A 25,275-nucleotide genomic window follows, 5' to 3' on the forward strand; every position below is an offset into this window, starting at 1 on the left:
TCTGTGCCGCACTCGACTGGGATGAGTCGGCCCGGCTTTGGTGGCTGCAACATGAAGAGCAGCGCAGTAAACTTCAGAGAGGCAGAGACATCAGAGGGAGCCCTTCTGTTTTCCTACCTATTTTAGTCAGCTGTGTGTAAACACCAATGACACTCTGTGTGCCATCTTGCACATATTCATGCCTGCATATGGAGGGGTGGTGAAAAGTTTCCCACTGAGCCATAAAGAAAAGTAAGCAATGTCTTATATCCAGTAATGCTGCTGTGCCACTAGAAGCAGCTGGATATGTTTTTCACACCTGTGTTAAACAGTTCTTCCAGGAACGATGAGGGCAGGATAAAGGAACAGAAAGAAGGGAAAAAAATCTCAATATTCTCAATATTTTGAGTCTAGACCACAGTCTGCTGAGAGCGAGAATCAGTCAGCGGCATCATAAATGGCCAACATGCAGCGCATTGTCCTCCCTCCTTTTGTGTAATAGTTGTGGCTAATTATCAGTCTGGAAAATGAACTGCTGTGTGAATACCAACAGAGTGCATGCTGAATGGGGGCTTTTGCATTATCAGCATTGCCAAATGACGTGAGACAAAAGGCAGCGGGATAGAGCCATCTCCCTGTAATGCAGGGATAATGGTCAGATTGTCGGGGCTTTCAGCAGTTCTCTATGTGTTGTGTTGTGTGGAGAGAGGATATGCATGCAGAGAAAAAGAGGACCGCTGCTGCATTCATTCACTTTAGGCGACTCTCCCTGCTGCTCTGGCACTCCAAATATGCCTGTGGAGAATGGGAAAGCGCCACAAACACACAGAGGTAAGAAAATGGATAGAGTGGACTGAGCCTAAAGTGGATCCTCATGTTAAAACTCTATGGAACCGACAGTACACCCCCGTCTTTCTCTGCTGTATGGTCTGCCCTGACCTTGGGCCTTTGTGAGTGTCACAGTGTTTTAGCTGTTAAGCCTTTCCTCAAACAAACAGTAACATAATGACACTTCAAACCCCTCCAGCACCACGGGGTGTCCTAAATAAGCCTGCCTTCTGCAGCCTCCTCATGTCTCCCTGCCTCTTGTTTTACCATGAATATTAAACAGTGGTGAAGGGCTGAGGAATGCCTTGGAACCCAGAAGAATGTGTCCGGTTGTGAAATGGGTTGAGTTGTCCCTCAAGGATCCTTGACTTCCCCTGGCTACTCTATAAAAAATAAATCCACTTTTTTTGAATATATCAAAATTTAGTATATACAGTACACATTGATCTGAGGGTAGGGACTGTTTACAGCAAGATACATTACAAATTCACAACTGAGAACTTAAAAACAAGTAAATATTTTTCAGAAAGAAACCCATCTTAATTCCAGTAAAATGAAGACACTGGTCCACAGGAGTGCTACAGGGGGCGCTATACTCAAATTTCAGATTAGTCCTTTAATAGTGAAATAGGCTCTATATTTAAGGCAACTGATTACCTGTGGCATTTTGAAATCCCTTTCTAGCTTTACCATACACACAGCCTTTTAAAAACCACTCACAGAAATTCTTCATGTGCCAAGGATGAAAACAGCTTTGCGCTCGCCTACAGTGTGGAGTGTGGGCATGTGGAGTGTTTACTACAGTGAAGTAGATTGAGTGAGACATAGCATAGCATGCAAGTCAACACACATGTAGGAGGGCTTAAGGAAAATACTGTAGTCAAGGGGAAAGCAGATTTGCAGTGCTTTTACAATATGGTGTGTCAAGTACTCAGTGATCAGTGGTTCTCTAATAAGGGGATCGATTACATGCATGCAGATGGTGGTCCCGGTCTTGCGGGCTGAGGTGTGCATTTAAAACCTTAAGCCCCATCAGAGCAGAGAGATCATTGGTGCACCATGCTATTGTCTGTCTCTGCTGTGACTGGCATGGTTGTCAGCTGAGAGAGGGGCTGTGGGGCCTGTGCCGGGGCCTGAGCTGCCTTTCTGACTGCCTGAGAACAAAGCACCTCCTCTGGCCTGTAATCAAAGCCCTGGGAAATAACAGACATCACATTCACCTGGACAAACACACACGTTCACTGTTGGGTGTGTGCGCCGTTCATGTGTGCATGAGTGTACGTTCGCTTGCTCTCACTCGTAGGCGTATGCGCGCAGAAAAAAACCCCCAGGAAAAGCGTTCTTTGAGCAGAAGATGGAGCTGTCCTGAAGCTCTTTGCGGCAACTGGAGAATCGCTTGCAGTCCTGCAGTGCCTCAGGTGTTCCCTCAGGGAGCTGCGGTTGTGTTGGATTGGGAAAGTGATTTTTGGCTAGGCTTACCCTGAGGAAGAACAGGCTGACTGATAGTGATTTAGACCTCAAGTGGAAGTTAAGTGGGAACAGAACAAAATGGGTAGAAAGATATAGTGGTCCACTTGGTCTCTATCTGTGTGCGCTCAGAGCAAAGGCCAATAAAAAGAGTTCTTGAGCACCGGGACATTTTGTTTCTGTGAGTGCATTTCATTGTGGTGTTGTAATGGTCTTTTGGTACGGGAATGCTTACAGGCAAAAGAAGAAGATTACAAGAAATGCTGAGATCAATCAGGGAATGTTTTGAAATGTTTAAACTTTGCTGCTTTCTGTTCTCTTCAAGTCTCTCTCAGATTCTGCCATTACTGTTAGTTCTCTCCAGGTTTAGCCTCTCACCTCTTCTTCTATTCCTCAGATACGTGGAGGGAAGCTGATGATCACCAATGCCAGGAAGAGTGATGCCGGGAAGTATGTGTGTGTCGGCACCAACATGGTTGGCGAACGAGAAAGTGAAATAGCTGAACTTACCGTGCTCGGTAATTAACCCTTTTCTCTCTATTATCTCTGTCTGCTGTCTCCTTCCGTCTCTCTCCACATACGAACCCACACACACATTCACACACTCTGACCTTTCTGTTTGTCTGCAGTGAGAAACAGAGTCCAGATGTTGAGCTTTGAGTGTCTATCTCCCAGGAAACTAAATAGTGTCACTGACCTTTATCAAATGGAGTATGAGATGACCTCCAATCTCACATTTACCTATGAATCCCCCACTGACCTCATCAGCCCCTCTCCTCTGACCAGCTGTACCCTATTTCATCACGAGTGACCTCTGACCCCTCCACTCTCCTGTGTCCCAAATATAGAGCATGGCCACACTCCAGATTTTCACTTCCTCTACTTCTTCTCCCCATAGAGCTTGTATAATCTCTGCCAGAAGGAACAACAACATAGTCTGCATAGTCCTTCCCTTATAAGATAAATAATTATACATACCGAAATAATACTGTCACGGCTTCAAAGAGGACAGCTCATAGCTAATGTTTTTGTCTGTCTGAGTGAGCATCGTAAGACAGCAACTCCAAGAGTTTTGGGGCCAAGTCTGAAGGGAATGAGAGGAACTGAGAGCTGTGACTTTTGAGCCCTGGGAGATATTACAAAAACAAACACTGGAAGAGAAAGAAATTGACAGAATTAGGAAATCTGCTAAGTACTCCCTGTGCAGCGTTAGTGTACTGTTGCATGCTTTTAATGTTGTGTTTGGTGTCCAGAGAAAGAGTCGGAGCTGGACCTTAGAGGGCTGGAGTTAGCAGGATGGCTGTAAGGGTTAGATCCTTTTGTGTCAAGCCCTGTGCAATGTCCTGTCCTGTATAATTTAGTGTCTTGTCCCGTGTAATGGGGGCCTTGTACCATAAGGTAGTTGTGTCCTGCCTTGTGTCCATTTCTGTACCTTGTCCTATGTGATGTGTGTCCTTTACCATTAGGTGGCTATTGTCTCATCATGCCATATCTTTATATGCATTTAGATTGGCAGCCTTTATTTACACATTTGGAAAAAATTTGCAGATTTATGAATATTTTCCAAGGTTGTAAATGTAGCAGAATAATGCACCATTTGACAGTCTGATTTCCAGTGCCTTTCCCAAATAAAAGTTAAAAAGTGCTAAATGTCAGATGTGGCATGACAAGACAATATACACCTAATGGTACAAGGCACACCTTAAATAAACTGTTCTGCAGCTATTTCGTTCTACCATCAAGTTGCTTAAACAAAAGCATAAACCAGAAGAAAAGAAAATGTCCAGCAACGCAGGTAGAATATAGAGTCCTTTATTTAAACCAACGTGTCTCGACTAAAGTAGCCTTCATCTGGGTTCAACAGGACACGCCTTACACAGGACAAGACACAAATATGGACAGGACAGGACAGGATACAGTAGCCACCTAATGGCACAAGACCCTTATTACACAAGATAAAACAAACACTAAATTACACAGGACACAACACTGCACTGGAAATAAAATGGTCTAACCCTCTCTCCAAGATGGATTTTTCCATTGTGCTTAATCCAACATGCAGTTTGATTTCAAACCGAGCTCTAAAACTTCAGAATAAAAGCCCAAAGCCAATATTTTTTTATAAGATTTAGTAAGGGAAACTGACTCAAAGCCAGAGATTTGATGACTTTAATTCAATCATAACATTAGCTCAGTACCACCACACTGTGCTCAGTGTTTTACTGTGTGTACTGTCTATGTGAATGCAGAGCGTCCCAGCTTTGTACGTCGGCCGGGCAGCCAGGTGGTGTTAGTGGACCAGAGTGTGGAGTTCAGGTGTGAGGCCCGCGGTGACCCAGTTCCCACCGTGCGCTGGAGGAAAGAGGACGGAGACCTGCCCAAAGCAAGGTATGACTCATCAACTGGTCCCCTTTCATCGCACAATACATTCCTCCCTCATTTTCTCCCTCTCTCTGTTTGATCCGTTGCTCGCTTTTGTCTCTGTCAGCTGATGCATAGTGCATGAGTAAGCTCTGTGGCTCTGTTTGTACAAAGCGTATTCGTACCTGACCAGCTTTGTGATATATGAATAACCATTTTGATGCAGATATGAGATTCGTGAGGACCACACCCTGAAGATCCGTCGACTGACCTCGGCTGACGTGGGCTCCTACACCTGCGTGGCAGAGAACATGGTGGGCAAGGCGGAGGCGTCGGCAACGCTCACCGTCCACGGTAAGACCAAAAATCTCTGTTACGGACCTCAGTTTCACACCCAGATGGTTCAATTGGCCAAATCGTTCATTTATAGTCCCTCTGAGTTAATAGTTCTGTATGTTTTAAGCCATATCCTACGTCATTTGAAATTCCAATTTCTGGGTTATTTTGTGGTTTGATTCCGCAATTTAGCCCAGCCACATTGCAATAATAGCCCTCAGCTTTAGTGCTACATGGTCATCACTTTCAACTATTCTCTCTCAATTAGCTGATTGATTTCTAATAAAAAGAGAATGCAAAAATCCATAACAGCCGTAGTGTTGTGCACAAGGGAGCTCAACAGTAATCGATTTCATTTGGCCTATACAAGTGGCATTTCTCCGGAGGCCGGTCTTCCCTCATGTTTAAGACGTACAGTACCATTTGTGAGCCTGTGGAATATCTGTGTGTCTCCTGTGGTCCCTTCTCCATTGGACATCCTATTAACACAGTTAGAATATAAAGCAGCCGGTCACAGAGCGTGAACATTCAGAAAGAAACCATTCAGTAGAACTGGGGGCTGGGATCACCCCCAAACCCTCCTGAGAACCAGAGGAACACAGGGGCCATTTAACGCCAAACTAATGGGAATGTTGGGAGTAGGGTGAGAGAAGGAAGGGGGGGGTTCAGTGCATGGGAGATGGGGATTGGGTGGAGGGATAGTGAGTATGTTGGTTCTGGTGGCGGCTCACCACTGGTGCAGAACGGGGTGGGAATTGGGACTGGGGGCGATGGTGGTGGAGGGGGATAGAAGGGGGGAACGAGGTTTCTGTGGTGAGGTCAGTCATATTAATGTCACTCCCAGCAGTCTACCCAGCAGAGATATAAAGAGACAAGATAATTCTATTCTACTGCCAACCCCCCACCCACAAACACAGATACTTCATCTTCACATGGCTGCCCTTTGCAATTATTTCTTCATTTTCTCCACAAGCCAGCAATCTTTGGATTGCTTTGAGGAGAAATATTAGGTACACCTGTCAATACACCCATCAATATATCTACCTCTCTTATTGCCTTTTTTCACTCTTCCCCTCTCCCTGATGAAAGCTTAGCTAATGAAAGGGAACAGCATTGATGCGCTGGTTCGATAAGCTGTTCTCATGGCTTAGAATCATATTTGAAAGGCTAAAACCTCCTTCCCTTGTCTTCAATGGAGCTGACTGTCCTGACCACAGGCTAATTCCCCCAGGCCTGCATGCAGAAGCAAGGAGAAGATATGGTAGTTAATGTAATTGACCCTCTTTTCTTACCAATGATTCTGCAATGCCATGCAACTCCTTATCTCAACTCCCCGTGTTATGAGAGAGTTAAAAAGGCATGGAGATGGAGGAAAAGGCATTTCAAATTGAATAGACCTCAGCATCGAAGAAACTGCCACAGGTTTAAAGGATGAAAGCAGATGCTTTCCTAGAGTGCAATATCAGGTGAAAGGCATAAAGGTTTATAAATGGTAGTCATCGTCTTTCTACTCTCATAGCTAGATCGGACTGATGCCTCGGCCTCTAGAGTGTCAAGCTTTTAAAGTTACTAGAACCTTTTCCATCTACTGTAAGATCCACGAATTTCATCCAGACTGGGACACGAAGAGGCCAGGGAGGTTGTGGGCACTAAGTAGTCCAGCTAATTAAAGACAAGCAGGCCACAGTCCCACGCCCGGAAATGACATGCTTCTAATTACAGATGCAGGCATAGGAAAGGAAAGGAAAGCCGGGTAATTGTAGGTCTAAATGGGCCGGAGTAGCAGAGCCGATGTGTAGGGAGTAAGATGTCGTTGAAGTAGTGAAGATAATGGTAATGTGGGGGGAGAGGGGGGTAGTCTGTTGGTTTAGTCGTGACCTATTTGTCTCCTTCTTGATGGCTGTCAAAAGAGTAGGTAATGAAATGAATGTGCTGTCAGCAGTGTCATGGGATCAAGAATATTCTTGCCCTATATCAACAGTCAAAGAACAGCAAGCTTGCTGAAGCATTGCGTGAGATTTGCCGAATACTTGAAACACTGGCTTAATAATATAATTTCAGTGGTAGTGAACTGCTGGCAGAGATACTGCACCGCAATATGGGTAATCAGATTTTTCGAGGCCTACAGTAAGTGGAATTAATGTAAATATTCCTATAACTCAATTTTCTGCCACATCTCCTCTGATGGATAGATGCACAATAAAACCAACTGAATTTAAAGTGAAAAAAACAAACAAAAACAGTAAAACATCAGAAATCGTTCCCACAGGAACCATTATGCAATTCATTTATCATGGCAGTACAGTATGTGAAAATAATATAAGCAATATAGTGTTGCACAAAATATTGAAAGATATGATCCTTTCAAAGCAAATCCCCTGCAAGACTTGGACAGTTTATAAGAAGAATCCAGCTCTGTGTGGACGGAGGGGGATTTTCACACCTTCCTCGGCCAGATTGTCAGTGAACAATGTGGACATTGTGCAGCAGCGCCCCGGGCTGTTTTTCTTTCTATGTGCTCTGCTCTCGTTACTAACTTAATCAGTGAATTATTGTCTTACACATGTGTTTGTCGGTCTACTACACCTCCTTTGGACTTATAAATATGTCAAGTCAGATATTTAATTTATTGATGGAAGAAACACATAATTGGCCAAGCCACCAGTCATATTTATGGTTTCATTGTAAAATCATTAATCTAAGCCACATGAGAATGTAGTACTGAGATGGGCTGTTCGGCTATTCAGTAGAGTCTGTGTGCGTGTGTGTGTGCGTGTGTGTGTGTGTGTGTGTATCTGCGTCTATGTCTGTGTGTATGTGCGGACGTGTGTGTATGTTTATAGATATCAGAATCAGATAAAAGTATTATGGTATGGTCTGGTTGGAGAGTGTTTATGTTTTGTTAATTAAACCTCACCCAGGGATTTTCATCATATAGGAATGTGAATACATTATTTCCGAATGCATTGGAAAGACAATTCTGAAACCCAGTGTTTTTTTTGGGGTTTTTTTTTCTTCTCAGCTGGTTAAGTTTGCCGTTAGCAGTGATTTATATGTAGAAAGGCCTTGAATGGAATGGTAGTCCCCAGAGCAGCGTTGCTAATAACCCATGTAAAGGGACTGGAAGCAGACTTGGAACTGGTGCCAAAAAAGACTGAATGGGAGGAACCTTCTTGTCAGCTGCGCTCATATTAATCAGGTCGGCAGAGGAGATGATAAATCCCAAAAAGCGGTTAGGTGCCTCATACGGAACTGACATTCTTTGCATCACTTCCTCTCTGCATCTGCGCGTTTGATTTGTAAGAGAAGGTCACATTTGTCACATTTAACCATCAAATTTAGCCTTATTGTGAAGTGTTGGCTGTCACACAGTGTTGTGATAGCCACGATACAGTTGATATACAGTACAGTATACAAGGTCTCAGTGTGGGGCGGAGCATTTAAAGCCATGCACTCGCTGCTACAGGCCTCCCAATGGGAGCTCCTATTAATCACGCTAAATCCTCAGCGTGCGGCTCTGCTCTAGTGTTGATGTCAGGCCCGCCGAACAGCAGCGCCCCTCAAATCCCCATTAGTATCTCTGCTGTGGTCTCTGGCACATAGCCTGCCCCCCGGTGGGCCGGAGGCCACACTGCTCAGTGCGTTTTCTGTATTCTCTCTGATCAGCTTATTGATAGAGACTCCCCTCTGTGCTGTGTGCCAGCAGAAACCCCACACCACAGTAACCCAGTCAGATTTAAGGCTCACCTCTCCCTCCAGGTCCACTACTGTGATCATAGCAGCATGGGAGAGGTAGAGTTACCTAATTAAAGGCTTAGACACACATGAATGAACGTGTGTAGGGGGTGTGGGGGTTTGTGTATTTGTATGGGTGTGTGTATGTGTGTGTGTGTGTGTGTGTGTGTAGTCAATAGCCTCTCGTCTGGTCCAGCACACGGATAGCGTCTTCTCCTAGGAGCTTTTGATGTGAGCCTTATCTGCATTTTAAAGGCCAGCGATAGGCAGGGGGAGGAGGGAGGGGTCGGTCATTACTCTGACTGACAGCGTTTATGTTTCCGTGGGAGCCGTTGAAGCAGACAGATTAGATAAGGTGAGTGATTGGCTGGGGGAGATTTATGGCCAAAGAGTGACAGTTAACATTCACCTTGTGTTTTTACGGCCCAGGCTTACATATGCAAGGCTGTGTTTGAGAGACTGTGTGATCTAGCTGCTCCTCAGGGTGCTCTAAACCTCATTAAGGGCGCAGAGACGTTCACCTTCACACAACACCTGGGAAGAGAGGAGGAAAAAATAACATTATGTCACAAAGCATACAACATCTGTCTTGTTTATCTCATGATGATGTCTGTGTGCCTGCCTTTGTCACTTTATTTTACTAAATCCTATCTACTAACATTATTTCTGTCCTTGAGCGTGTCCCAAGACCTAGAAGGAATGTTGAATCAGATGTTCTTCAGTATTTTCTTGTGTCTGTACATTTTTGAAATGCATTGCTCATCAATCTGATTATTATTTGTGGTTTCTTTAGTGTGTGTATCATGTTGTCCCTAGGGTTTGAATGAATACTATACCATGTCTCATATTCACTGAATAATAATGACATGATTATTTTTACCCATGAACATCACATTGTTATCTTCCTTATCTCTCCTTTTTGTGTCGTGGTGTTTATTATTTATTTATTCATCTTTGGGTTTCTGTTGTTGTGTTTTTGTTTCCTTTTAGTCGTGTCTGGTAAGTTGAAATGTCACCCGTCACCTATTCACCGCCCTGACAGAGACAGGAAGCTGTCACAACCCCCTCCATCCTCCTCCCATCACCTCTCCACCCTCCAATCAGCACTCATGTTTCTGTTGTCATGGGCAACAGTGACAAAAGGACATTAATGGGTAAAAAAAAAAAAATGCTCAGCTTGGGCATCCAAGGTAAAGCCGCATCATTTCATTCTATTATTTCCCCCCTCTTATGTGTTGCTTTATGCATTACCAAACACCCCATCTTATACATGGACAAATTATGTCTGTATTTCAAATGACAGTTTTCAGATTGCTTTTATTTATGTGTTACACGGCCCCTGAATAAAAAGCATTAAGATGTGAGCAGAAGTATGATATTTCAAGGACGTATCTGCTGTCCTCTGAAATGAAGGTGTAAATCGGCCAGCCTCTGGACCTTTGCATTCAGAGTGTGTCTCCTCACATAGATGGCCTATTAGTACAGCAAGGCCTAGTGTCACCGTAGAGCAGCGCGGATGACATTGGGCTGTGACACCACGCTTAGTCTGAGATGGAATTCGTCATTAAGATGCATGGATACTGCATCCTGGTCGAGGCCTGCAGTATTGGAGGGTGTCAGTGTGGACAGATGGCTCAAATTTATCCCCCATTTCCATGTAAATTTTAATGGTCCGTGCCCTTGCCCATGCAAATGAAGGGGCATGGGAGTAACCCTTGTTTTCTCTATTCATTACATCTGAAATATATATGCCCGCATTGTGGGTTTGATCACCTCTCTGTTTAATGTTCTGTACACGCGCCATGCAAAGTTAAAAGAGAAACAGCCTGAATCCTCACAGCCAATTTGAATACAGGCACCATAGCTGCTGTCACAGTCAAATTTCTTTTGTTTTTCATTCAAATAACTCAGACCATTTGTAACTGTAATAGATGATACAATGCCATTCCCCCAGCTAATCATTCTCATGCCTGTCCCCCAGTGCCCCCAGCATTTGTGGTGAGGCCCAGGAACCAGGTGGTGGGTGTTGGCAGAACCGTCACCTTCCAGTGCGAGGCCACCGGAAACCCCCAGCCGGCCATCTTCTGGCAGCGGGAGGGCAGTCAGGTAAGGGGAGCAAGCGTACATTACGTTCATTAAATATGAATGCTTACAGTATAGAGGGTGATGATGCTAAAAACTAACAAGTCCTACTGAAACCAGGTGCACTAAATACAGAATAAGATAATTCAAGATAATTCCAAAATGCTCTGTATCGACACTACCAGTCAAAAGTTTGGATACAGCTGATTGAATGTACTATGTTTTTCATTATCCTAAAGCCATTTTGATCTAAAGGCTTATGCTTAAAAGCTTGAAATTTGTTTCTTAGGAAAATATAAATAGTGAAGTTGATGCCTATGTATGCATTTCTTTCCAAAGCCTTTGCCTTTTCCATCAAGGCAAAGGGCGGCTACTTTAAAGAATCTAAAATATAAGAAAGTTTTGATTTGTTGTTGTTTTTTGGTCATTGCATAATTCCATTTGTGTTATTTCATAGTTTTGATGTCTTTGATTGATAACTTTTATTCTAAAATGTGGAAAATAGTAAAAATTAAGAAAAATGTGGTGTGTCCAAACTTTTGACTGTTATTGTATTCTGAGAAAAACTATTTTGCAGACATAGATAGCTAATAGCTCAAGATAGATGCTTAAATTTCATACCAGGAATCGTTTTGTAAGAGTAAGTTCCAAGTTTTTCAAATGGTGGATATCCCATTTTGGAGTGAAAATATTTAATTCATCCTCTGTCATTCTAACCATATAGCCCATGAAAGTACACGTCTGAGTTCATGTGATCTCTCTTCATCCCCGGCAGAACCTGCTGTTCTCCTACCAGCCTCCTCAGCCGTCCAGCCGTTTCTCTGTATCCCAGACCGGGGACCTGACCATCACCGACGCCGAGCGCTCAGACGTGGGATACTACAGCTGCCAGGCTCTCAACATCGCTGGTAGTGTCATCACCAAGGCTCTGCTAGAGGTCACCGACGGTGAGCGACAGCCCTTTAAACAGTTTCTGGGTACAGCAAAGCCTCAGAGGGAATAAGAAAACTTGAGTGGATAAATATTGGTATTTCAGTAAATCCTTGGCTCATAAGGATAATACTGTACATCTGATATGCTGTGGTCGTGCTGTAGAGCATATTAATATCCGAATTGAGGTCGGTGAGGTTTGGTCTGGCCTGCTCAGTGTGTTCCTGTCAGAGGTAGAGACTCTCTGGTGCCTGTGCACCCAGACCCTGGCTCACTGTTTGGCTTCGTAGCCTTCACACTGGCTAGTGTCTCCTACGGTATTCCATGGCTGGCTTGCTGCTGTCTACCGTTGGAAGACTGCGGTCGTGTGGTGAGGTCTGGATTGGGTCCTCTAATTACTCTGCTGGCCAATCCCCGTCAGCCTGGTGGACTCACCTTGGCTTCATTCCCACCCATCCCACAGCGATCTGGGCGGCTATTATTTCGTGTACGACACACCTAGATGCATCCCTTCATTTACCAAGTGTCCCTCTTCATTTCAAGCTTAGACCGGTACGCTCTCTCTTTCTCAATCCTTCTCTCTCCTTCTCTCTCATTCTGTCTTGCTCTCTGGATAATAATAACAGTTATTAAAGTGAGCAGGCCGCTCTGAGGCCACCACTTCTCCGCAGGCAGATCTGGTAATTACAGGTCATGCTGACAATGTTTTAGTAATTGCACCATCTCCCTACCAAAGCAAAGACAAAGCCGCCCAGAGATTAGACCACAGTATGGTTCTGAGGATCTATGCACACATGCATACATCATTATGCGTCGCCTTTACACTGCATTAGGTATTAATTTGATTGCTTCTCACTGAATAGAACTTGCTTGTAAATCAGCAGGGCTGGCAGCAATGGTCATCAATAGCGGTATGAATAATAATGATCAGAGCCAGCCAGATAACCTACAGTAGCAGGAACATGATGGATCGCACTCACTAGAGACAAAATAAAAATGAAAACGTGGTGGGGTGCATGTAATTAAATTCTCTCTCCTCTCCCCTCTCTCTCTCTCTGTGTCTCCCCTTTCTTTTTCTCTGTTGTGCATCTCTCTCTGTATCTCAACCTTTCTCTCTCTGTCACATGCATACACACTATCTCTCTCTCTCTCTTTGTTTGTTGTGTGTGTTTGTGTCTACTGGTGAATACCCAGGGTTCACAGACTAGCGGGGGGGTGGGGAGTTGAAATGTCCTCATGCTAATAACATTGTCTGTGCTGCCTAGATGGGTTTTTTTTTAAGCATTTCTCCCCTTGTTCTGTGTTTTATGGCTGGGGGATGGGCCAGGGGGTTGTTGGCCACGAGTGTTCATGTGCGTAGAGCCAGGCGTCTGCTGGAGCTGCAGCGAGAAGACTGAAGTATCTGAGGCCGTTTCATTTTAATTACGCTGCTTTTATTTGGCTAAGGTCAACTCCTGCTGCTGAATGATTAGAAAATTGCTTCCAGTTGTTAAAATTGGATTTCATTCTCTCCCACTACCCTTGCGCTTTTCACATGCTTACATAGCTCTATGCTGTTTGTCAGATTCTCACCCTTCTCTGCCTTTTGTGTATTTCCTCAAACATCCTGGATATAATTGTCTGAATCCTCTGTTCCTCCCCCCACTTACAGCACATCATTCTTTGCCATTTTTCTTCTCGTGTTCCTACCTCTCCGCACAATTGCTCATACTGTTTCGTTCTCTCACAGTTGTGTCAGACCGCCCACCGCCAGTTGTCCGTCAGGGCCCGACCAACCAGACGGTGGCTGTGGATGGCACGGTGGTCCTGAGCTGTCTGGCGTCGGGTAACCCCACTCCCACCATCCTGTGGAGGAAGGACGGTGTGCTGGTGTCCACCCATGACTCCAGGGTCAAACAGCTGGACACGGGGGCGTTGCAGATACGCTATGCAAAGGTAGTACACTTGTACACATAAACAAACATGCACAGCTTCCTTCTTAAAGCTACTCCAAGCAGAAATATTGCTAAAGATAAAGGAAAGGCACAATGTACAGACATCAAATGTTGCACATGAATAACAGAGCATCGTGTACTGCCCCAAGCCCGATATTCACTGTAGTATTTGGAATTGGAAAACCATTTATTACTTAATGTATGATAAGACTGAATGTATCAAATTACTTTAATATGTTTGGCCTTTGACGCCTCCCGGTATATTTATATATTTATATACAGTACATATACGTAGGTTTTCAATCAAGCTTTTCCATTAGAATGCCTTTAATTTCTAAATTCATCCAAATTAACTTCAAAGCTGTCCATATCAAATCCATAATGTGGCGGGCAAACCCCTGCTGGCTGGTAAATAAAGCATGTGTTCCCTGCCAGCATCCAGCCTCAGTGAGCTGTCAGTCAGTTGTCGTGGGTTTGAAGCGGAGTCTGTGAAGTCGAACACTCTCTAGTTCTGTCAGTCAGCAAGCGCTGTGGGTTTTGCACGTGTGTGTGTCTGTCTGTGTGTGTCGGTGTGTGTATGACGGCAAGCTGTTTTAGGCTGAACACACTCTTACGGAGAGACAAGTAGGGGGTGCTGACGTGTCTTCCAGATGGAGGCGTCACAGGGTCAGAGTTCGCGTCAGTTTGCGGCGTTCTGAAGAAGGCTGGCGTGTCTTGTGGTGACAAGACTGCAGTGTGATTGGGCCGCCAGTGAGAGGCAGGCGGGAGGAGGGGGCGCGTCTGAGCCCCCGCTCACGTGGAGCCCAGCAAACTCCGCAGGCACTTTACATTAATGAACTTGTCACTTGTCCCTGAAAATATTTTAATGAAGATGTTTTTTGATGTGTGGGGTAATTTTTTTTCCTTATTAATGCGGTCATGATGTTGTGACCGTTATTGTTATTGAGTTTTAATACATTTTCTTAGCTGTCAGTCGGGAAAATACTCCGCTCACCTTGAGGGTCGTCGGCAGGACAGGTTCACACTCAATTATGCGAGCAATCTATCTCTCTTTTTCTTTTGCTTACACACACACACACACACAGTGGTCCTTGCCTTGGCATACTATACATCACCTACAAACCACAACAGATTTATTTGCCGTAACCACAAACTTCGACTGAGCAGACATGTTGAAAAAAAAATGTGAAAATATATTTTTTCTTATGTTTAGTTATTGAAATGATGTTTATACAAACAACTAAAAGCTGCTTCCAACCTACAAATTAGACTGCAGAGAGCGTTTCAGCTGGTGCATGAATGCACGTTTTGGATTTGAATAAGCTTTGCTCTGGAATTTCAGCGTAGTGAACATTTCAACCACCCGAACAAACTCTTTTCCAAAGGTCTGGGAATAAACGAGGTTCCACCATATATCCCCACCACAGATTGTCACCACATCTGTTGCATGAAGCAGTTACTTCCATTTTTGGTACTCAAGGGGATGGTAGAGAGAGAAAAAGGTCTCCAATTAGTCTATGATCCTGTGAAAATCTTTTCCATTTGACTGGGAATGGTCTGCCACTTGGCCTTTCCAGCTGCTTTACCCCAGTTTCTGCTATGAGAGAGATGATAGTGAGATTACCAGGCAATGACAGCTGCCTGCTAGAGACTACACCAGAATGTCAATAAGCAGACGAGTGATGGTGAGGGAGGGAGAGAGAGAGAGAGAGAGAGAGAGAGAGAGAGTTAGCAAGAGACAAACAGAGACAGAGAGAGGGAAAGACCACTACCACTTGAGGAAAATGTGGCACACGGTGCAGTAATTTGCATTTAACTGAAGGCAACCAATAATTTCTTCCCCTCTCTTCCTCCAGCTTGGAGACACTGGCATGTATACCTGCATTGCCTCCACTCCCAGTGGTGAGGCTTCATGGAAAGCCTACCTGGAGGTCCAAGGTAAGCCTAAGAGACAATGTCTGCTGGCTGCGTTCACTGATGCTGCATAGTAAAATGAGTCGGAAATTAAATTCACTCTTGTAATTGCTTTTCTGTTACAATCTTGGCTGAGCATAATTCTATGTATGTATGTATGTAAATGAAGGGTTTCATATCTATTTTGTAAAAAAAAAAAATGTTATCTGATGTTCAAAGAAGCAGATTATTATATAATCTGGAATTATTATATGACATTATTATATCATGTTACTAGAACATCCCCCACCCCTATCCACTTTATTTTAATGTCAGTGTCATTTTCATGTCATTTTCAAAGAATAGGTGTCACGTTTTTCAATTTGCAGTCATGATTTTGTATTATGATTCTAACAAATGCAAAATTTGGTCCACATATGTGACAGAACAAAGCAAAAAGTGAGAGAAATATAATGAATGAAGATGTTTATACCTTTAGTCACTGGGCAATAGGAGTGTGCACCAAATTCTCACCTCTTTCCTTCCCTCTCTCTATTCCATGTGTAGAATTCGGCGTCCCGGTACAGCCAATCAGACCTACTGACCCAAACCTGATCCCCAGCTCTCCCTCCAAACCTGAGGTCACTGACGTCACCCGGACCTCTGTCACCCTCTCCTGGAAGCCCAACCTTAATGCTGGAGCCACGCCCACCTCCTATATCGTAGAGGCCTTCAGGTAAAACTAACCAACTCGGCCACCCACAACCTCATGAATACGTGACCTCATTAAAACCTTTTGACCTTATCTCTGTCTGCTGTGTGTCCACAGTCATGCGTCAGGGAGCAGCTGGCAGACCCTGGCAGAGCATGTGAAGACTGAGTCATACGTACTGAAGGGCTTGAAGCCCAGTGCAGTCTACCTCTTCCTAGTACGGGCAGCCAACGCCTATGGGCTGAGTGATCCCAGTCCTATCACTGATGCTGTGAAAACACAAGGTATGGACCCTCTTTCCACTGGTATCAGTCTAATATATACACTACCAGTCAAAAGTTTGGACACACCTGATTGAATCTACTATGTTTTTAATTATCTTAAAGCCATTTTGATCTAAAGTTGATGTGGATGTATGAATTTCTTTCCAAAGCCTTTGCCTTTCCATCAAGACAAAGGGCGGCTACTTTAAAGAATCTAAAATATAAGATAGTTTTGATTTGTTGAACACTGTTTTGGTCACTGCATTATTCCATTTGTGTTATTTCACAGTTTTGATGTCTTTGCTATTATTCAAAAATGTGGAAAATAGTAAAGAATTAAGAAAAATGTGGTGTGTCCAAACTGTCAAATATTTTTTTTTCCTGTAGTATCAGGTGAGGTTATTCATTTTTGATGTATGTGTGTGTGTGTGTACAGATATCCCCCCCACCAGTCAGGGTGTGGACCACCGTCAGATCCAGAGGGAGTTGGGAGAAGTGCTCATCCACCTACACAACCCCACCATTCTCTCCTCCTCCTCTGTCAGGGTGCAGTGGACGGTGAGTGTCTTTCTCTCCAAAAACTCCCGAACATCGATGACTTTTCATAACACATGTGCAGCCAGCCACGGATTGTCATCTGGATAATTTGTATAGCTGGTCTCTAAAGCACCAAGGGTAGTTCTGGAGCGTTCTGTGCCTATGGTCAATTTGTCTGGCCACTCAGCAGAGCTAATGCGCTAACGTCCTAGCGCCCTACAGAGGAAGGACACTGCGGAGAGAGCAGCCTGGAACACAGTCCAAGTGTTCTAAGTGTCCATCTGGCGTGGGCCAGAACCGGTCGTCTGGCTGGAGACCAACTGACTCCATCCTTGCCCACAGCGGGCCACTCACAGCCACCCAAACCCAGACTACAGAGCCCAGCCTTCTGCCATAAGCCATGCAGTGCTGCATAGCACTGTGTGGCGTGCCAGTCTGTGCCCTCTCAGATTGAAAACACTTGACGGCTGTTAAAATAATACAAGTGAGAAGGAAGAGGCGGCCAACTCATGCTCTTAAGTGGAAATAGCTTGCAGATGTAAAAGCGGATAGGTGGAGGAGGAAGAAGAGTGGAGACGGAGAGAACTGGAGAAAGGTTAAATGGAGCTAACGTGTTCGGACTTTGCTGGTGCATGCTGAATATGCAACACTGTGGTCCACCTGCAGATCAACTGGCTAATGGTCCTTCTATTTAGAATATGACAAAATACAGATTCTAGCTCTCCACTTACACAGTAGATATTAGACTATAAGATGGCCTCAGTTAGAGCCTCGGAGTTTAACCCAATCCCTGCTTCCCCCTTTGACATAAGGCCACCCCTACATTCCCAGGTATAATGAAGTGCCATAGTGAGTGATGAATGGGACCGGGGAAATGTGAAAAGGATACTGACATGCCAAGACTGATTTAAAACACCATTGCCCAGTTACCCTGTCTCACTGGAATGTTACAGAAAAATTCAGGACTTTTTCATGAGTAACAACAAAACACCATGGTTTCCTTGTTTTTCTATGGTATCAATGTGGAGTTTCTTGGTTTTACATTTGCCTTTGTGTTGTGGTAAATGGTTGCACAGTTTTCAGGCTAATGAAGACCACCTGAGCCAGCAGCATATTTTACAGGGGAGGGATAAAGAAAATCACTAAAATCTTTACAAGTCAGAGCTGCCTGCCTTCCACAGGGACTGGTAAGGATATTAGCATACTGGTTAGCGGTTATCCTTCGCTCCAATCATGCTGGATCATATTGCATTAATTATTCCTAGATAAAACCAACCAACAAATGCCTACCAACCATCCCCTTTTTATTAAGATAAATCGGACGCGTTTGACTTACCATTTCACTTCTCATATTCTCATGTTCTGGTATTCTCAGTATAATGTGGCTCAGGATAAAGGTCCCCTCTACCCCCCTCCCCCTTGACTCCAGCAGCCAGTCAGTACACTAGAGAGCAGGACAGGATGAGACAGGCTGTTCTGGGAGCCCTGGCCCTATTTAACCAGCTCCAGACTTAGAGGAACCTCTGGCCGATGACCTCATACTGCGGTTTGCACAAATCGCTGCTGCTCCAAATGGCGCATAGACAGACAGATGAAGAGGAAGATGGAGATGTGGATGGATAAACAGAGGAGCGATGTGATGAGTTAGCACCCCATTCCAGCCAGGGCACGCTCTATCAGTCACACTGCTGTCTATTGATGCTATATTCCAATACACTACTGTAAGAGTTTCCACTGTAAACTACGAAGCACCTAATCGAGTCAAGCTGACCCTATCTTTTTCCGTGTTCCCATGCCATCCACTAGGTGGAGCAGCAGTCTCAGTACATCCAGGGCTACAAGGTGATGTACCGGCCTTCCCCGGAGGGGCTGCAGAGGAGCGAATGGGCCGTGTTCGAGGTGCGCACCCCCGGGGAGGACAGCGCTGTGGTGCCGCAGCTCCGGAAGGGAGTCACCTACGAGTTCAAAGTCCGCCCCTTCTTCAATGAATTCCAGGGAACAGACAGTGATGTCAAAATTGGCAAGACGCTGGAGGAAGGTGGGAGGGATTTGTCTTTGTAGTGTGTGTGTGTGTGTGTGTGTATGTGTGCATGAGTACTTGCATGTGTACTTGCATGTGTGCGCATGTTTTCATGTTTACACAATTTTATATGCACAGCTTGCATGTGTGTGTGAGAGCATACAACAGCTGTTCGCAGCAGGCAAGGAGATGGCAGGATTATGCTATGTTAAAATGTGGTGTATTCAAGCATGCTAGGGTGGATTCTCAGGCCTTTGAAAGCCTCATGGAAACCCATATACAACACTCCAATGAGTGCCGTACTAATTTTTCGTAGGGTGTGGTTGTGGGAGTCTCATGAGGTTTGGTCAAAACCCAACTCCTAATTTTAATCTGTAGTCAACAGTTTTGTGGAATTTAAGAGAATGTGACTAGAAAGTGTTTACTAGAGAGTGTTTACTAGTGTGTGTGGGAGTGTTTTGATCTCTTTCTGCTGCATTCTGCTTTGTTCCCAATTTCGTTGATAATTGTTTTCTGGGCTCCAAACATGATGCTTGTTCTCCCATGAGCGGAAAAATGCCTGCTTTCATTACACTCAATCAGCCTGCGATTAAGACGTTTATGTTGTGTTCATAATTAATTCACTTTAATTACCGTAGGACTCATCAGGGTGGCATTCACACAACACCATACACCCTGTCGTCATAACTCCCACTCTATTTTGAGTAAATAGTGATTTCCCTTTATTTACCCTCAGAAACGCTGTTTTCTGACAAAAGCATCCTAATTATTATTATCCTAATAAAAATCATTCCTTTGTTCTCACCTCCGCCTCAGTCTCACTGGGAGATAAAAGAGCCATTCTGACAGCTGAATGGGATGAGAGAAGACGGGGGAGACTTCATGCAGTTATGAAAAAAATACTGTATATTGTATGAAGGTGTGTTTTTATCTTTTGTCTACCCCCCCGCCCCCCCTCCAGCCCCCAGCGCCCCTCCTCGTGAGGTTACGGTGACGGAGAGCGGGGACAATGGGACCGCCATCGTGGTCTCCTGGCAACCCCCTCCAGAAGAGGAGCAGAATGGGGTGGTCCAGGAGTACAAGGTAAAAAATCAGCCAGCAACCACCTCGGGTCTGAGCACGTGGGACTCTTACTGTAGAGAGACACAAAGGAGACAACAAACACGGAGATAGACGCAACAGGGATGCAGGCGCTGTAGCGATAACAGAGAAACAGACAATGCCCAGACACGGCGAAGTAATGAATTCCTGGTTGAGTCACACCTTTGTAGGATCATCAGTTCTCCTCTGTGCGCTGACAGAGGCTCAGGGAAGGGGGGGGAGACAATGAGACAAGCGGGGCAGCTGGTGGAAATTGTTGTGAAACAGTGCCATCTGGTGGAGAGGGCAGACTCACACATCTTGTGGTGATTTACATTAAAAATGCATAGCAGTAAAGGGTTTCTGTGCTAGCTACTAGTGGGTTACTTTATTTCACTGATGGTAGTTTAGGTGGTGATTACAGATGAAATAGCATTACAGGTATAGTTGAGATCAAATGGTTAGTCATGCATGACAGATATGTTTCACGTGGAAACTGTAATTACTTGAACATGAGTAACATTAATCTTTACACAAGCATTAAGGGGGCGTAATTCAGTGGTCTAAGGCATGTACCATGTAAACGCGATGTCCAGGGTTCGAATCCAGCCTGGGACCTTTGTCGCATGTCATTCCAATCTTTCCTGTCTCTACTTTCATCTGTGGAATAAAGGCAAAAATGCCAAAAAAAAAATAATCTTCAAAAAAATAAGAATTGAGCATTTAAAGAGCAAGAACTATACAAAACTTGAATAAAGATATGAGCAATTAGTAGAGGCATTCAAGTTAGAGGCAGTGAAGTAGAGGACAACAAGCTGAACAAGAATAAACGAACAAGGACAAAAGAGTGAAAAATGCAGATCTCTGTTATTATAATTCCAGTCATTTCTGAGGTCTGGGCTATGCTAATGCATCCTTCAACCTATAGCACCTCTCTCTAAGCCCTCTTTTCCTCTGCCTCAGTTGATAATGTATGCTCTTTGTGTAGTGACCTCACTTTGGGCAGCACTCTCCTCCTCTCAGCACTCATACATTATGCCGTGGAAGTCCTGCCATTTTAATTGGAAAGCCTTTTTTTGTCACAGGGAATATAGGTTAGTGGTGGAGGGGGAGATGCGGCACAGTCAGTTAAAAAGTTAAGCCACTGTTAATTTTCCAGGTAAATGTTTTCTGGCGATAGTGTTTAGAGTAATTTCATGGTTGTTAAGTCCAGCTCGAGAGCGTTCCTCGCTCATTACTGCGCCTGCTCCCTAGCGGCGCTTCCTCCTCACCGCAATTCAAAGATCCACACAAACTTTCAGGGCTTTGTAGCGCTACCACACACATACACACACACACACACACACATGTATACACACGCCCAAGGAAGTGTGTATGTTAACCTAGTTAACTGGTGGGAGGTGGTGGGGGGTAAAGAAAGCAGAATGTCACAGGTTCAGGATGTGGAGGTCTGCAGGCCGCATGCTGAGCTGAATGTATGCGGCTCTTTGTGAAGCTGGTTTGAGTTAGCCTGGGAGACCAGACTGCTCTCCTTCCTGGGAGTGACAGCACCTAGCTCCCGCTGTAATTGGGTTATGGAGGTGATTACTGATCCCCATTTGTTTTTCATGGGCTTAAGGCTACACTCCGACATGTTATGGCTACTCCAGCTAATACTGACTCTGTGTTGAGCACAGCCTGTAAAACATAAAGCTATGTTTTAAAATGTTTTCCTACCGAGGCGACCTGAGAGATGTAAGGCAATACCTACGGTGTGCTGAAATGTGAAATAGCAGCACCAACCAATTGTCAGGACAAACATTAGTGGTAGCTACCAAACTAAATGTTGTCACGAAGCCTTCATAACACAACCGTAATCTCCTCTCCACTGTTTCTCTGTTCTGGCAGATCTGGTGCTTGGGGAATGAGAGCAGGTACCATATTAACCGCACAGTGGACGGCTCAACCTTTTCCGTGCTGATCCCCAGTCTGGCCCCGGGGATCCGCTACAGTGTGGAGGTAGCAGCCAGCACCGGGGCGGGTCCAGGGGTGAAGAGCGACGTCACCACCTTCCAGCTCGGTGAGTAGCGACAACCTTTAAATTCCCTCCATATTTGTATCACAGGAAGCCACATTATCATTTCATTTAGCCTCAGGTGGATGGATTTGCTCTATGGCAATCATTGCACTATACAACCCAAGCCTAATCATCTGACAAATAATTATGGCATTACTGCAGTTTTCATCTCATATGAAGAGCACTTAATCCATAGGAATTCTTGCCAGGTGAACATTACATAATAATTTTCTTTGTAGCAGTGGACGCTTTCAAGCCTCTGCCTGTTTCCCTTTCCATTGTCAATAGCAATGTTTAAAACTGTAATTGAAGTAATTACAATTCAATTATACCAACATCAACATGATGAGTTTGAATGACAGGCAGCTCTCACAATGTTAATCTGTCTAAAAGGATTTACTATACAGTCTGTATATCCTGAAATGCCTTTTACCTAGCTGGCAGTGTGATCAAAACGGTTGCATTAGGTTCCTGTGTGGCGGAGCTGTTCAGCTGGCTGCCCCACCCTGTTCTGTTCTCCAGTCAAGGATGCAATGTTTTCTGCCTCAGCTCCGCTTCAAACAACAAAGGCAATAAACCCGGCAGTCTGGGCTTCGACATGACATGCTATTAATGCTAAGAAACGCAGTATAGGCTGCATCAGTGCTACTTGTTATAATCTTTCCCTGGTTTTTGTCTTTTCAGTCTAGACAGACAGAAATTTTTAGATATTTTGTCAGTTTTATTCCCCGAAGCTGTGAGCCAGCCTACTCGAGACAGGGATGGAAAACACATGAATAGCGGTATAAGGCAGGGAGAGAGAGAGAGCTCCATCTGGTTTTAAATGTGTGTGATTGAGTGGGCTGGGATGGGCATGAAGAAGCATCGGCTGTGACTGATACAATTTCTCTCACTTGAGGAGTTCCTGTGGCGATTGTTGCCATGTTCCAACACTGGAGTGGAACAATGTGCCTCAGGGACCAGGCGCTTCACCCAAATGCATTTGTCACACTCGGAGCTTGTATGCGTCATCCCAGCCTAGATACCTGTACAGTCCCTGTGGGCTGCTTAGTCACATTGGCATACTACGTTCCCTCGGCCATGATAGAGCCACAAATTGCACAGAGAACTGAGAAGAGACACAGATGAATGGACAGACAGCGATACAGACTGACTGACTGACTGAGGCAAAGACAGACAGAGGGAGACAGAAGGTTAGAGGCAGAAAGCCGGTTTCTTTGGAGAAACGTTTTTTTTGCCTCTGGCTGGTTAGAAAAGCCGTGGCTGCAACATGAAACACACATGAGAAAAAGAGATGAAGACAGACAGAGAGAGAGAGAGTAACATGAACATGGCGAAATTTCAGAATGGGGGGTGGGGGAAGGCAACTCGGAGCGGTCTTTCATGTATGACGCATGAGGGAGAAGCACAGAGAGAATAGACAGATGAGAAAAACAGACCGAAAGCTGGTTGTTGTGAGCGATCGTACAGACGGTTCCTTTACAGTGCATTTCACAGCAGAAACAGCTTCGAGACATTCACACCCCAGCTATTCACAGATGTGCTTCAGTTTGCTAATTACTGTGGTGTCTGTGTTTGAGGATGATCTCATTGCATGTATTAATATGATTATGAAAGCGGCATTGCTCGGTGTAATCATGCCTCTCCGTGTTTTCCTATCCTGGTTCATCTGGCTTGTCTAGTGAACAGGCCCTGTTTGAATCTCTTTTGGTTGAGACTAGCTTTTGTCTGCTCACCTGCCATTGTTGACTGGGATTTGCTATGAAAGCCTTGTGAATAATAGAGAGAAACGACTCCATCTCCACAACCCAGCCTCATACTCACCCGCTGAGATGAAGAAGCTTTTTGTGTGTCAGAAGAAAAGAGATTGTTCATATTTATGTACTCTCCTGACTCCCATTGACTTTACTTAAATATAATTTCCCCATTTGAGGCTTTTCCATTTGAGTTTTACATTTTGAAAAACATGCCTTTCCCTTTCCTCTCTCTCTCTCTCACCTGTTTCCCCATTTCCTAACTCTTTATTTCTTCTCATTTCGTGAGCGCCGTCCAATTCTTGCACCACTGTATCTGCCTTCACCTCCACCTCATCATTTCTTTTCATCCCCTCTAATCCTGCTCTTCCCCTTCCCGCTCCCCCTCCTCAGATGCATCCGGCCGTATGACGGAGAGCGTGGTGAACCAGGAGAACCCCCTGTCCCAGCAGATCTCAGATGTGGTCAAGCAGCCGGCCTTCATCGCGGGCATCGGAGCCGCTTGCTGGATCATCCTCATGGTCTTCAGCATCTGGCTGTACCGACACCGCAAGAAAAGGAGCGGCCTGTCCAGCAGCTACGCAGGGATACGCAAGGGTCAGTTCTCTGCAACAGCACACATTTTATACTGCCAGAGCTCTACACTTGAATGTAAATTTGCTGGTTTAAAACTTGCAGGGAGGTCGCTTGGTTAAGAAAATGCAGGGTGCAATATTTGTTAGTGCAGTTCGGGGGTTTATTTCTTGCTTCAATCCCGCACCCTCTACCCTCTTCATATGAAATGCCATCAACCTATCTCACATCTCCCCTGTCACACACACACACACACAGAAGTCTTTGTAGAAGTCACTAGGTGAAGTCTCTAACTGAAAGTACTCTCCACTAGAGTACTTTCAGATGTGATGTGAACTCCCGCAGAGAGTGCTGCATGAAGACGTCTTTTATTTCTTTTTTCATATTTCTGTCACACTGATTCTGCCGGAGTGTGTGAAGAGTGTTTTCAGTGAAGTACGTTTTGAGGTCCAACAGCTCCCTTTTTAGCAGCTCCCCTCTGACTGCGCCGGGAACTCTGGGAATGTCTCGCCATAATCCTTCTTTATCAAGGACATACTGACATTTTCACATGCTTGAAGTGCTCTTGCTGTTCTTTTAGAGCCATAGCTTTTGATGTGGAGGAGTTAACAAGTATTGAGAAGTCCTCTTAATAGCAAATACTTACCATATATTTTTGGAAGCCCAAGAATCCCTGCCCATGTGTGTTTGGGCTGCGTTTCAACTCTCTCTTTTAGAGTGGCCTGCAGTGGCCGG

The 25,275-nt window shown here is 44.8% G+C and overlaps 1 protein-coding gene across 1 annotated transcript in view; it reads left to right on the forward strand.

Annotated features, from left to right (window-relative positions):
- robo1 (roundabout, axon guidance receptor, homolog 1 (Drosophila)) overlaps window positions 1–25,275 on the forward strand; it is a 136,696-nt gene that overhangs the window by 92,521 nt on the left and 18,900 nt on the right. Inside the window, exons 4-17 of the mRNA XM_071524662.1 lie at window positions 2,672–2,792; window positions 4,524–4,662; window positions 4,862–4,989; window positions 10,688–10,812; window positions 11,564–11,735; window positions 13,448–13,653; window positions 15,509–15,590; window positions 16,113–16,281; window positions 16,375–16,541; window positions 16,957–17,078; window positions 18,864–19,095; window positions 20,039–20,160; window positions 22,045–22,216; window positions 24,361–24,564. Of these exons, the coding sequence (XP_071380763.1) occupies window positions 2,672–2,792; window positions 4,524–4,662; window positions 4,862–4,989; window positions 10,688–10,812; window positions 11,564–11,735; window positions 13,448–13,653; window positions 15,509–15,590; window positions 16,113–16,281; window positions 16,375–16,541; window positions 16,957–17,078; window positions 18,864–19,095; window positions 20,039–20,160; window positions 22,045–22,216; window positions 24,361–24,564 (2,161 nt within the window). The remainder of the gene's footprint in view (window positions 1–2,671; window positions 2,793–4,523; window positions 4,663–4,861; window positions 4,990–10,687; window positions 10,813–11,563; window positions 11,736–13,447; window positions 13,654–15,508; window positions 15,591–16,112; window positions 16,282–16,374; window positions 16,542–16,956; window positions 17,079–18,863; window positions 19,096–20,038; window positions 20,161–22,044; window positions 22,217–24,360; window positions 24,565–25,275) is intronic.

The sequence above is a fragment of the Centroberyx affinis genome, unplaced genomic scaffold (assembly GCF_046629955.1).
Source record: "Centroberyx affinis isolate AG114_WGS23_722 - 3 ecotype Tasmania unplaced genomic scaffold, CSIRO-AGI_Caff_v1 ptg001219l_1, whole genome shotgun sequence".
Taxonomy (NCBI): domain Eukaryota; kingdom Metazoa; phylum Chordata; class Actinopteri; order Beryciformes; family Berycidae; genus Centroberyx; species Centroberyx affinis.